Source organism: Cottoperca gobio, chromosome 23 (assembly GCF_900634415.1).
Source record: "Cottoperca gobio chromosome 23, fCotGob3.1, whole genome shotgun sequence".
Taxonomy (NCBI): Eukaryota; Metazoa; Chordata; class Actinopteri; order Perciformes; family Bovichtidae; genus Cottoperca; species Cottoperca gobio.
Genome location: NC_041377.1, coordinates 4,077,805 through 4,092,500, shown reverse-complemented (window position 1 = coordinate 4,092,500; position 14,696 = coordinate 4,077,805). Strand labels below are relative to the sequence as shown.

The following is a 14,696-nucleotide window of genomic DNA, read 5'->3' as shown; positions in this document are numbered from 1 at the left end:
TCTTTGACAAGCATGTACACACACACACACACACACACACACACACACACATTTTCTCTCTCACTCACTCACTCACTCACTCACTCACATAAACGCCAGCAGCCTGGAGTACACTGTGAACCAATGCTATGTTTGCCCCCGCTCTGCCTTTAAAGTTTTACGACCACGACTGGTAATTTGACTCGTGCAAACCTAAATCTCTACGGTGATAACTGTGATCTCAGTAATTGGAATATGCAGTAAAATTCAGATTGAAATAGTCAAAGTTACCGTCAGTGATGATTGATATTGCTGACTGACAGATTAATCTCCTCTGTTTCCTGCATTATGTATTTTGCCTGCTCCTTTTTCCCGATGAGAGAATGCGTAGCTCCTAATGTATGCATATAGCAATACTTGAACTCAGCCTTTAACATGTGCCAGGTTAGACCTCATGGGGTCTATGGACACACCCCACTCTCCGTAACCTTTGGTTACTTACTCATTAGCTTGTTTCTCTCCAGGTATTAAACATTTGTTTTGTTTGGATGTGGTGATAAAAGAAAATCCTGTTGCTTGCCAATTTTTAAATTGCCAGCCCACCATGTTCTTTAATTTTCTCTTAGTGCTGGGTTTGGCTCTGACATGACGTGTCACCTATCGCAGTCTTATTTTTTATTTTTTTTTCCTTCACTTTCAAACGGCTAAGTGAATTAAATCGGCTGCAGTTTTAAAACATGCCCTCGGGCCAGGTCTTACTTCAATTGTACCAAATGGCTTTGTCTTTTGTACTTGTGCTTGCGTGCACTCATGCACGTCTTTGTGTGTATGCGTATTTTGCCTTTTTTCTCTTTTCCGTCCACTGTGTCGACACAATCCCAGCGTTTATGAGATTACCAGAGCCCATTTGTGTTCCGGCGGGAGCCATTTTGGCTCTGAGGAAGCCTCCGCTGGGAACCATCTGGGCTCTACTCAAAGCAGTTTCCACTCCGCCTCCCCTGTCCTCCTCACACAGTGACCAAAGCTTTGTTTACTTTAAAGGGCGGACAAACTCAAATTCCATGCGTGTGTATTTGTAAAAACTCTAAAGTTCAGTCTTCAGATCTAGCCCCTGAGCTCTGGTGGGTGCATTGTCTTCTTCACACAAGAAGGGAAGCGGGGATGTAAAAGATGGTAGAGCGGTTCCTAATGGGGATCAATGATCCTAAAGTAAGGAGTATTTTCATAATGAATAAATCTATTGATTATTTCCTTGATTAATAATTTATTCTATATAATGTCAAACGTATGACAAATGCTCAGCAGCAGTGCCCTAAAATAATGTGGGCTTTAATGTTGTTACAGATCAAGAACAACAGAATAATAGATGCAAGTAATGTTTTAAACAATATGTAAAGAAAAATGGAAGAACGTAACAAATGGTTGAAAGCAACCTCAAAGCAGAATAGGAATCATGAAGACAGAGTTCTCAGTATTGGCAATGATTGCTCAGTGGATAAACAAGCTGTTATCAGTCCATTTTTCATATTAAGTTTGACATATTGTACAAACACTAGCCTTACTCTGCACTCCTGCCATTGATTTTAAAGCATCTCCAAGTTGATAGTATTCTGCCAAAGCAAAACTGGGCCTCCACTCTCTTTTTTTTATCAATGATTGTGTTCTTTTTAATCTACATTTGCCCGCTCTATTAGCCCCTCTCATCTCTTCCCCGCTGCCCGGTGGATTGCCAGTTTCTTTTTTTATTTGATGATGCTTTCGAGATTGTTGGCCACCCAAAGTTCACGATTTGCATATTTATATTTACTTCAATCTGACTGTTGCACTATCCCATAGCGATAGATATGACAACAGATGTGATTTAGTGTGCCATGTAACACACACAAAGTCCTTTCACTGTATTAAAGGGATTGGTGTTTAGACTGTGTAATTGTTGCCTGTTGACTTTGCTACTGTTTGTTAATCATGTCATGTCACTTTGCTTGTATTCTCGTATATTACTGGCATTTCTCCGTGGGCCTCTTTGTTAGCAATACTGCTGTGTGCAGACACGCCACCCCTCTGGTGATATTGTGTTGGTTTGGCAGTATGTGGTAAATTAGGTTTTCCCAAAACCACTTAAAAAGGGAAAACCTAAAGAGTCATTTGTTCTATTATGATTGAAACATGTCTGGGGTTCCAATAATTGAACTATTCTTTAACTCTCTCTCTCTCTCTCTCTCTCTCCTCTCTCTCTCTCTCTCTCTCTCTCTCTCTCTCTCTCTCTCTCTCTCTCTCTCTCTCTCTCTCTCTCTCTCTCTCTCTCGTCATCTCTTGATGTCGCATTCATGTCTCCATCTCACCCCATAAAAGCATGATTGATCCGACTTATCCTGCTGTGTGATTTCTCCACATGGTTGTGACATTCATCACATTTATCTAGTTGCTGCAGGAGAATTCTATTTTCCTCAAGCAGACATATGGGGGGGGGGGGTACAGAGAGAGAGAGAGAGAGAGAGAGAGAGAGAGAGAGAGAGAGAAATTATCTCCTTGACCTCAAAGATGGCTTTCTGCATCCAAACTGAAATCTCTGTGGAATGCTTTTAGAAAGGGATTGCGAATGATCTGCAATACGGAAAGCAAACAGTCAAATTGGACATATGAGAGTGTGTAGTCTTTGAACAATCTCTAAATCTCTTATTGCCATGTTGTTGTAATTTGTAATGAATAGTTGTTAGACCTCACCTGCTAAGCACAAGGCTGGTCAGAGGTCGGACGTCTCCAAAGGCGGCGAGAATGATCTTTTTGTTTTTCGTGGTAATATTAGTTTTTTTTTTGTTTAAGAGCTTTCAGAGTGCAGACTTTATTGTTCAAATTTTTTGCATAAAAGTTTATAACGCCTTGTGTAGCAGATTTAGTTTTTTATTTCCCCTCCAAATTGGCATTTTTTCTGAGTGTTGTGTTTAGTTGTCAGTATTGTTTTATTTGTGTTTTGAATTTGCTGCCTTAATGCTAGTTGGTGACAGTAAGTTGGTTCTAGCCTTTTTCCAGCACTCGCCCACTTTTGACATTTGGGTGCTCGGAGGACCAGTGCTGCTCTAATAGCCTAGTTATGTAACCACTTCTGCACTTAGAGACAACGAGAGATAAAATGGGGTCAGTATCTGAGTTAGCAGTAATAGCGAGAGAGAGAGAGAGAGAAGCGAGAGATAGAGAGGAGAGAGAGAGAAGAGAGAGAGAGAGAGAGAGAGAGAGAGAAGAGACGAGAGAGGAGAGAGAGAGAGAAGAAGGTGAGAGAGAGAGGAGGAGATGAGATGAGAGGAGAGAGGAGGAGGAGAGAGAGGAGGGAGAGAGAGAGAGAGGAGAGAGAGAGAGAGAGAGAGAGAGAGAGAGAGAGAGAGAGAGAGAAAATATCTCCTTGACCTCAAAGATGGCTTTCTGCATCCAAACTGAAATCTTGTGGAATGCTTTTAGAAAGGGATTGCGAATGATCTGCAATACGGAAAGCAAACAGTCAAATTGGACATATGAGAGTGTGTAGTCTTTGAACAATCTCTAAATCTCTTATTGCCATGTTGTTGTAATTTGTAATGAATAGTTGTTAGACCTCACCTGCTAAGCACAAGGCTGGTCAGAGGTCGGACGTTTATACGGAAAGACGATTATACGGAGGCAGATGAGGTATGAGTGAACTTAGATTGTATCACGGCCAGGACCTGGGAGGGTAGACAAATGTCCTAGCTGCTCTTGTGTCTTTAAGCCTTTACAGTACCTTTTTTACATGTCAAGCAAAAAGTACAATCATCATTTCTATTAAGGTTATTATTTAATAGAAAACAAATACTTTTGTAGATAACACAAGTGTGGGACACAAATTGGACATTTGTGTTTCTTTGACCCATTGTCGCATTATCGTGCCACTTAACCCAAGTGTTGTTACCATAGAAACTGGCACACCTTTTTAGGCATTTTCCACACGGCTGATGGCTTTATCCAAATGGCAACTGGATCCAGAAAGTTGAAATGCATGTCTCTGCTATATGCCTAGGTTGTCAGTTTTGAGTTTAAAAATAGAACAGATTATGTATTCATTAATAAAAGCTTTTTACTTTAGTTGAGAACAAGGCAGAGCAGTTTACTAACTTAATTCCTCTCAGATTTCCCTTGTGGCTGCAGGGCTAAGCAGCCCGAGTCTTAATCGCTTGACTTCTTCCTATCTCCTCTGCACACCTGCCCTCTCACTTTCTCGCTGACTGAGGCTTTAGAGTAGGGGAAAAAAATCGATAGATTTTTTTTTTCTTCTTTTCTCTTCCTTTCCCCGGTCGTCCATCACTTATGAAACAAAAATGTAATGAATAGATAATTAGCCTGAATAGGCAGAATTTGGTTATAGTCCATCGTGGGAAATGTTGTGAGATCTTTCCTACTTTGTCAGCAGGGTAAGCTATTTCAGTGCCCTCATTTCTTAACCTAAGGGAATTGCAACATTGCTGTCACTAATTGCAAATGATTTACATTACAAAAAAAGTAGGATGGCAATATTTAGAGTCTTAATTAAGGTTGAAGTGCATACGCAACACTAATTTAAAGCTACTCATACTGTTTGTGCGGGCCCTGGGATTTCTACACTAAGTTTCAGTGTTTGCAAATTGAAACGGAAGTTGCTTCTGTTGAAAACTGACAGTAGTGCTTATTTGAGAATGTCCAAATATGTGCCACGCTGACCCAGACCAGATGCCCCTGGTAAACCACAACAGAGGAATGAAATAGGATCTGTGTGTGTGTGTGTGTGTGCTACCAAATCAATACAGAGCTCACGGGCCTCCATGGATGTGTCTATTTAAAAACAGTGGTGTCTCCTCACAGGACAATCCCCCCCCCAACCCCCCACCTTCACTTCATTGCTGTAATTGAATCTCAAACTTAATCTCGGACACAGAACATTAACTTGGCCTCTTTTTCTTCCTCCCCTCCCCTTCTGTTCCAGGTGGAAGTTGAAGTGGAGAGCATGGACAAAGCAGGGAACTTCATTGGCTGGCTGCACATCGAGGGTTTGAATCTGTCAATTGCGCTTGGTAGAAAACGCTCTGTCCAAGGTCCACTTTACAGCAGAGCGCAGCGCCTACTACAAAACCTTGGTCTCAGCAGAGGAGCCATGCCGAGAGAGGAAAGAGAAGGTAAGTCTCATTTAGATGCTGAGCTGTAACATCCTATTTAAACTATCAGTGATGACTCCTCTCCCAACTGACATAAAAGACTTCAGAAAGCTTCCAAGTGAAAGAATCACCTGCATTTATTTACTCACATTTATTAAAGGAAGACTCAGAAATCCAGCTTCACATCCAGCGTTGTATTATTTAGACACAATTGGGGCTCAAAGATCCTTTTCTCTCTTAGTATTATCATCCAGCATCGGCCATGATGTCATGTTTCTCAGGCACGCCAGCAGCCTGTTACACCAGATCAGGATTTATTTTGCTGCCTTTCACATACATCTCTGATCTATGGTGTCCCAGGTCTGGCTGCCTGTGAAGATATTCTAGTCTGTGCTGCATACAACTGGCCCTGGTCAGGGTGTGGTCCATTCCGTGCAAGCTACACGACCAGCCAGCTCTCTTCCACTTTCAACATCAGACCTTGTTAGCGGTTCATTAGTAGAGGTAAAGAGACATTCAGCAGGAATGATCAGAATTTACGAAAGAAAAACCACATACCTCCTTTGGCAACAAGCAACTCCTCCCTCAACAGCCACTTTACTGTTGTCACTTGGAAACTTCCAAACACTGCCCTTGTCAAAGGCAAAGCCCATCCCTTTTACCAGCATGACAGTCAATTAGGACAGGTGGTGCCGCAACCTTTGGCTTATATTAATTTAAAAAAATGTATCACACCTGAGTGTGTATCCAAATGAAGGTAATATATCTAACATGACACCCCATTTAACCATGAGAAATAACAACAAGTCATGCCTTAATAGCAGGCAGGCAGTACCTTTTTAGTTAGAGCTATGTGGAAATGTTCCCATCTGGGGTGGACAATGGCCACATATTTTCCCGTTATCATTGGAGCTTTCTCTCCTCAATGGGAGTCCTTTGATGGATGAAGGCCTCTCACACTGATCCTGATCTGGCCCTGCATTTTCATTATGGCTCCACGAGTCGCCCCTGCCAGATGCATGAAGTGCCTGGCCAGCTGTCATCCTTGTCCTCTCTATCTCTGTAACGTATTTCTTTTACCCTCTCTCCCCCTCTGGCATTCTCTCTCTTCCACTCACTTCTACCTATTTGTGTCCTTAAGTAGATACAAATGCCTCTTCTCCCCATATAAACATGATGTATTGCTGGAGCCAAGAAGGGCCTGTGTTCTTTTTCCACTCACTGAATCTATCATGTTCATCGTCAGTGTGTTCCTACTCGCCTTTCTTGCTCTTGGCCTCCCTCTTTTTCTCACAAATACTCAGTGTCTTCCTTTTCTCAAAAAGGTGAAAGTGAGAGCTAAAGATCTTGAGAGTGGTGCGCAGGTGAACATTTTGTCTGGATTTACGAAAAGAAGAAAAACTGGCCATCAATGTGAGCACACCGACCCTGTCATGTTAAATCTAACTGCAGCAAGACAGCCCATTCCTGACTCCTCTGATAACAATTTCACTACAGCGTTTCCAACCCCATTTGCGGCGTTGAGACAGATTGACTTTCACCACAAGGTTTTGACTTCGGCTAACCTGAGTGCGGACAGGGCCGACAAGGAAATACGACAGAATGGGGCCTGAGTAGACCAGACAGACAGTGATTATGTTTGATGTTAGTTTGCCACCGGTGCACGGATCAACGACAGCCTGATTTGTTTGCGTGTGTAGAGGACACTGTGTTGTGTTAATGGAACACAGGGAAGCTGGTTGTATGTATGTGTGAATGCATAGTATGCAGCTTGAAGGCAGATGAGGTGGGACTTGATGTTCTAATTAACCCGTAGAGACCATCTCGAAAAAGCTGAGAGCCTGGCAATTTCCCCCCCGTATTTCTCTTTTGAAGTCGTGGCTGGTCTTTGTCTGTGCGTAGGCTGAGGCTAGGTAGGGCAGATTGCTTCTCCTCCCACCTCTTCCTCTTTTCTCTTTGCCCTCTCTTTATTGGCCCTACGGCTGTGGATATGGAAGACATCAGTGGTACTGCTGCGTCAGGCGTCCCTGCAAGAAAACAAGGTTGTCGTAATGAAGTTGACTCGGAGGATGTGTGTACGCACTCACACACACTCATTAAAGAAAACTTTGCGTTGGTGGTCCAGCAGGGACCCAGGACAACAAGGGGGATTGAGGCTCTCTGCAGTAGCATCCTGAACCAAAACTGCTTAGATCGAGTGACTTAAGTGAGTATGAGTTTTTGCTACAATGAGACCAATGGGACAAAGTGATTGTGTTCTAAATGAAGCATTCCAAAGGGTTTGAAGAAGAGCCTTTTTCTAGAGCTCAGCAGATTTTGATCTTGCACATCAGCATCTCTTGGAACAATATTTGGTAACAGTCTTCAGAGCAAACCCTTGCAGAAGGCTCAAGTTGTAGGCCCGGGCGCATTCCTAATTCCGTTCCCCATTTTGTGTATTTATGGCTACGCTATTGTTTACATAAGTCTCTCTAAAGCGTGTCGCCCTGTCAGAACCTATTGTCATGCTTTCAGCGCTAACATTTACACGATTCAGCTACAAGACAGACCCGGGACACTTTATTCACTTATTTCACGTTGTTTTAACAATGAGTCGGTTGTTGCCAAGCAATGCTCATGCCCTCTTCTTAAATCTCTTGCCTGGTTTTGCAAAGCATTCTTGTGTATATACAGATGCTCTGAGGGGTAGAAAAACAAATTCTTGCTTACCAGGCATCTCTGTAAACAAGGCTTGTTGCAAAAACAGTGCATTTTGTCTTTGTAATATGAGACGGCTCATTGCAGCTATTCATATGATGTTCCAGTATTCCCATGCTGCAGCTGAGTGAAATAAATTTGACATGATAGCAGCAGTTTGGCTCAAAGTGGATTGGGAGCAGGGATTTCGACTGCAGAGACGTTGGCTGTAGCTTTCATTGAAGTTCCCCTAAGACTGAACATGTGTGATTTGTCAATATTTGCTTGTGCCTCAAAGGGACTTTTCTTCCCTTCACTTTTTGAAAATTCTGCAACAAAACAGAATAAGGAGGTGGTGTAATGATAGTGGAATCCATGTACACTCCCAGAAGCTCTTGGTTCTTGTCTGCAAGTCAGAGCTTTTAATCATCCTCCAATGTTGAATGCATACGTGTATTTTCCAGCATATGTCTTCTTGAAAGAACAGCAACCTTAATAGCTGTAAACAGGCAGCGGAAGGAAACATGCTAGTAATTGGAGTGGCCCAATTATGAAGAGGTGAATCAACAATCAGCCCTCGATAATAACCAGAGTGCTCTTTCTGCTGAGCAGGGGGGTTTTTTTTTTTGGTGTAATTACCCAACCTTGAAGGAGATTAACACACTCCGATGGGTCTCGGAGTGGGAGAGAGTAAGACTGAAAAGAAAGTGAATGGAGAAAGAACGAGGATATGACAACCCCTGTTAAAGATATTTCATGTCACAGGACTCTCCTTCTTTTATCACTGCGCGCCCCTTTCCTTCAGTCCTGCTCAGCCCACTTCACAGACCGCTGTCTTCCTTTTAACCTCTTCAGTGGTTTCACTTTCTTATGCTCACCCACTTCACTTGTCCCCCCCCCCCCCCCATCTCTTTTGTTTCTCTCCTCCTTCAATTAATAATCTTCTAATTAACCGGATTAATGACTTCTCAGATGCCCCGTGTCATGCCCTTGTACCCCTCAGCTGCGTTACTATTTTTTTTGCACCATGGAGGATTGTTCCTTCATGCCTGGTCAGAGTAAGTCAAGCAGCTGCATCACTTGTACCCTTTTTGAGAGGGAAAAAAAATCCCTCGGAAGCATGAACCCAGGACCCGATGCTGCCGTTCCCTATACTTCACCCGTCCATCAACGACACTCGTCAAAGCACTCGAAGCAGCATCATTTTGACATTGTACGTGGTGACGTGTCCTTGGCGGAGCCTGATTGAAGTACATAATCTTGTTTCAGCTTTCTCTGTTTTTTTTGGGTGGAATCCAAAGTTCAACTTGACAGTCACTTCGCCCTAGGGCCTGTTCACAAGTATACATCAACACATTGCTCAGACCAACCATTTTTGTACGACAAAGCAAACCACTGCACTTGGATTTGCTGTGATTGGCTGAGATTGGCTGACTTACATTGTAAGCGAGTCTGATTTATATCTGAATGCTGCAATTTGGCTCCCTTTTTAGTTCACTTCAATCGCCTCGGGCTCACTCTCTCAAGGGTCAAGCGGCTTGCCTCGTAAGCCATACATCTCGCCATCTAACCAGAAATCCCTAACCGTCCCGCTTTTTATGTAAGATTTCTTACTGTTTCCAAAGAGTGTGCACAAAGCAACGTCTCCCTGTCCTCCCATCTAAGCTGTGTCTTCTCACCAGTCAGCATATCACACACCTGGCTAAACAGAACACGCTGTAGATGAATCAAGATAATTGGGCTTTTAGTAAAGCTAATAGGCTTGAGACTCTGAGTTCAGGCAGGAGGAAGTTTAACTCTAGTGGACTTTTTTCGCTCTCAAGGATTAGCTATGGTTGGCATTCTGTCCTCTTCCAATTATAGCATTTCTATGAAAATCTACTTTACTGAGAGCAATTTTGCATTCTGTAAATTTAAAGAACACACATTATTTGTACAATGAAAGATCATTTAAGCATGTCGTCAACTGAGGTCTATCTGCACTTTGACGAATTTTGAGAGAAACGCATTTGAAAATTCAACAGTTCATGACTGTATGAACTATGTGACACTATAAAACCAATTCCAACCAATGTTGACATATCACATGCTACACACTAGGTAGTGACATTAAGACTATTTGGGCCAATTCAGCGTATTATGGGTAGAAACGAAACTAATTTTGCAGATAGACCTTTGTGGTTCCGAAATTGTTAGTCCCAAGGGTCTATCTGACATTTCCCCACCCGAAAATTGAAAATGTAACCCTCAACTGTATTTTATGCAGCTTAGCTTCATTTTAAGCTCTAAAAATGTTTACACAAGTTCCACGTGGCAGGAAACTTAAAAGTGAAAATTACATTTGCTAATAAATCTGAATTTAAGACTTTTTATTAATTAAACTACTAATGATCTTAACTTTAACTACTATCTACTAGATTACATATAAAACAGTTGGCAGCAAAACGTTTTGAATAAGTTATTCCTGTACTTAAAATGATCACGTGATTCATTTCCCGCCATGCTATTGGTTGTCAGCAGATTGACCTTTGTGATACTAAAATTATGCTTGAACATGTGGAGATAGACCTTTGTAGATCTCACTGACTCAGCAAATATATACAAAATCTGCATAAATGAGTGATGCAGATAGACCCTGTTAACTTTAAAGCTGTTTGAGACATAGACCTCAAATTTGTCCAATTTGTCAGATAGACCTTGTTAACCCTCAGTTGATGATGTGGCATGCCGATTCTCTGTCTTATGTAAATAGTCTACGCAGAATTAGCCTACATATAAGCAACCTTGTTTGGTTTCCATGGATGACGGTCCCTTTTCTATTAACACCATGCTCAGTGCTTTCCTAAGCCCCGGAGCTATTGAAACGCTTTCAGGGTTGCAATCTTTTTCTCTTTTCCCCTCCATTTTTCTTGGCCTCTCAAAGTGAAATAACCTGTGGCAGTCACCAGGCAATATCATGGAAAATGGCTGGGGATTATTATTAAAGTAGCTCATCTATGAAGGCTTCAAGTGAAATAACAAAGTAAATTTGACTCTGTTCCTAACTCTACCCACTTCTCCAATTTAGATCTATTTTAGCCAAATCCCATTGCTGCTCCTGCAAATTATCTTCTCTTAACTTCAACCATTTTGGTGGTAGTCCCTGGCTGTCCTCACTCCTCAGAGAGATTTTTGCCAAACATGAAATCATTACTGTTATTACTTTATAAATTGCATTAGGCATTAATGGCATTCTGGGGCAAACGGCATGATTGCACCTGTATTACTATTCCAGTCATACCTCTCTTCTATCTCTCCCTTCTATTGCTTAATGCTATAATTGTTGCCTTGTGACTTAACAAATGAAGGCCGAAAGGTGTTGAGACAGGAACAACGTCCATGACATTGCCAATCACAGAAAGTGATATTCAATTAATGACCGGGCGAGATACCTGTCCGGTCCATTTGATAGGAAGCAGGAATGACGGCTGAGGAAACTGCTTCTCCAGCCAGGATAAAAATAAAATGCCCCAGCTGCATTTGGAAGGATTGAAAGTGCTGATGGTTTAAGATGTACCTGCCACTTTTGAGATTTCTTGGCAAGTGCAATTGCCCACCCCCCACCCTTTTTTCCCCTAATTCCAGTCATCACAGAAATGTCCTTGTCACTTTTGAAAATGTAGATAATATGGCTTATAGGCAGATGGAAGCTACTTCCTCTTAAAAGGTAACATCAGAGAGATTTCTTTGATAACACATAATACTTAAAAACTGAAATGTGTATTTGCTTCTCTTGGCTTCTTTGTGTGCTATACACTTTGCCCTGTAGGTTGGAATTGGATAATGGTAAATACTTAACTTAATATAGTGTAATATGTCTTTGCAGCTCTGGTTAAATTGTCAGGGTCACAGCTTGTTTGCATTTCCGCAATTCCTTTTGTGGAACGGTTTCCGGAACAGTTTGTTGTGAGGCTTTAAATGGGTGAACTGGGGGGGAAACTTTGTCTGTCCATGTTTTTCCTCCAGTGAAGGGGCCTCAAATGTCAGCTGAAGAGCTTTAGCAAACACATTGCGTGCATCCTGCAGACCATGCATAATGCAGGTGTTGTAGTTAAAACTGCTGATTCAAGGGTACTAATGTCACAACACCCATGTGATGTACCTATTAATGACAGTGCTGAATATAACATGTTATACATATTAAAATGCCTGAAGATCAAACATTAGAATTACGCCTTTTATAACTTCTATTTCTGCATCTATGAGTATTGTTTCTTTAGGGACATGTTGTTTTTACTTGATAGTTTTAAGAGGTTATATATATAACAGAGTCGGCTGTGTGTAGAGGTCCTTTCTAATACCAGAAAACAAATGGTAGAATAAAATGGTGTCAGTGGTAGTATTCTTCTCAGCCATCACAAAGATGGAGGGCCATAAGAATCATTATGTCACCGATGATTTCCATTTTTCTGCCCTTTAGGAGATGAGTGGCTAAAACTGTGCCAAAAGTCACAGTACATCATCTCACCTTTGGGCAATCTATTTATGCTAGTCTCGCTTGTGTTTCCTATATATCGTCCACAGTATTACATACTGCAGCACAAAAGCAATCTCTTGTCAAATAAGTCCAAGGTCTTGGCTTCTCTTTGGACCAACATTATCTATTTGGCTCACCGGAACACGGTGTTGTAGCTTCAAGTAGCAACGAACAGGTTAGTGCAAGTAGACCTCAGTCTACCGTGGTGAAATCATTCATTGTACCAGCTGTGCTCTTTTCAAAACGACGTTCTAGACATTAAGCACAATACTGCTACTACTGCTACTACCACTACTACGGTGTGTTGGCACGCATCTGGTGATACGATGCGTATCATGATACAGGGGTTACCATTCATTATATTTCGATACATTGCGCTTCGACTCTTCTTTGTGTGCAATCTGAGCAAAGGAATTAACATTTGAATATATCAGTAAAACATGAGTAAAGGGCTGTCCCGGTAGCTCAACCGGTAGCTACCGGAATTGCACAGGCGTCCCATATACAAAGGCTTAGTCCTTGCCCACAGCGGCCACTGGTTCGAGTCCAACCTGTGGCGTTTGCTGTATGTCGTTCCCTCTCTCTCTCCCCCTTTCACAATCTGCACTTCTCTATCATAAAGGCATGAAAAGCCCAAAAATATAACTTAAAAAAACATGAGTAAAAGTGCTTGCAGGATTCTTGAGGTAAACACATTTATATACACAGACTGTGTATTTATTTATTTTTACTCTTAATTAAAAATGGATACCCCTTACTCATGGGTTATTGTAATGATTATGTTAATCCTCAGAAACATTAGAAACCAGAACACAATACAGTGCAATGCCTCTGCAGCACAAGCTAACTAACAGCATGTCAGGAAGTGACTGTTGCAATCTACTGAACATGCATACACAGCATCTTTGCATTGGTTTAGTAAAGAACAGTGTAACAACTAAATGAGTTTTTTTTCATCTATATATGCGCCATATCATTTGCTGCTACTTTGCAAAATAATATTGGCAATATACAAATCAAAGTTTAGTCACAATCCAGTAACTTTAAAAGATCAAATAAAAAAGCGCGCTTGACTGAGCAGAGCACAGGAGGAAAGCAGAACTAAACCATCAGGGGCTCAGGGGACCCTGTCCCATGGTGGGAATCATCAACACATTCAGTGAGAGAACGTTTGGCCCCGTTGCCAGTGCGTCAATACACCAGCATGATGAAGGTTGCAGGGTTTGATGGCGAAAGTGTGAAAGGACAGCGGGATCACAGCAAGAGGGACATCATTGCCTGCAGGGTGGCCACAAAGAGAGAGGTGACCCGTGTGAGACCTCACATCTCTGGAAAAAGATGGAGAGGACTGTACTATACCGCACATTCCCAGGTCTCAGTCTTTCTGTGCATTGTGTCTTCGCATTCACGTGTGCAGTTGTGTGTATTTCTGTGCGACTGCATACCATTTTCTTTCTGTTTGTTTACTATGCCATAATGTTGGCGTGTGTGTGTGTGTGTGTGTGTGTTTACTCCTGCCTTCATCTTTCTTCTCAGTACTGCATGCACAAAATGATCCACCTACCACACAAAAGCAAAGAGCTGACTGAGACTCTTTCATATGGCTAAAAGATTACATAATATGATTCTCAGTGCGCTGTGTACACATCCGCAAACACACACAAGTTGGTTGCAGATGGAGGGAGGCGGCACACGTGAACACACCATACTCTTACTGTCTCTCTCCTGCTTACTCAAACACACTTTGAGCATGTGCAGACCGACGGTGCAGACGCAGGCGAACACACTCTCCGGTGATCACCCCCCCCCCCCCCCACTTTAGACGGCAAGCTGGACCCTCAGTGCCCTGAGGCAGAGAGACGGAAAGACCGAGAAAGAGATCAGTGGATCCAGTGATGTGTGTGTTATTTACACCCCGACCCGCAGTCCTCTCTCTCTCTTTCTCTCTCTTTCTGTCTTCATCCTCTTTCCCCCCCAGTTCCAAGTTGCAGATTCAGCAGTCTGTCAGCTCCACTCGCAGTCTTGTGAATACACATGCAAACATTCTTTCCATCCTTATCCGCTTCGTTCTCCAGCCGACACGCGGGCTGTGCGTTCGTGCACATGGAAGTCACCTGCAAACTGACGCATACAAACTCGCTCTGATGAGCCAGACACGCACTCAATGAAGCGAGTCCGTCTCAGCCGTCTCACCTTCTCCGTGCTAAATTATACATTTACATGAGTTTGCAGGATTACACGCTGACTCTGAAAATGTCATCTGAAAAATGCATTCGGCCTCAAGGACATCAGGACAATCCTGAGGAACACACACTCTCCGATGAAATATTCTACTTGATGAAGCATATAAACAGGAAGTAGGCCTTTTTGTTCAGGAACATGTCGTCTAT

General features: G+C 42.3%; 1 protein-coding gene across 1 annotated transcript in view; it reads left to right on the top strand.

The window, feature by feature from the left end:
- snd1 (staphylococcal nuclease and tudor domain containing 1) overlaps positions 1-14,696 on the top strand; it is a 165,684-nt gene that overhangs the window by 97,773 nt on the left and 53,215 nt on the right. The window contains 2 exon segments of the mRNA XM_029462488.1: positions 4,946-5,029; positions 5,031-5,135. Of these exon segments, the coding sequence (XP_029318348.1) occupies positions 4,946-5,029; positions 5,031-5,135 (189 nt within the window).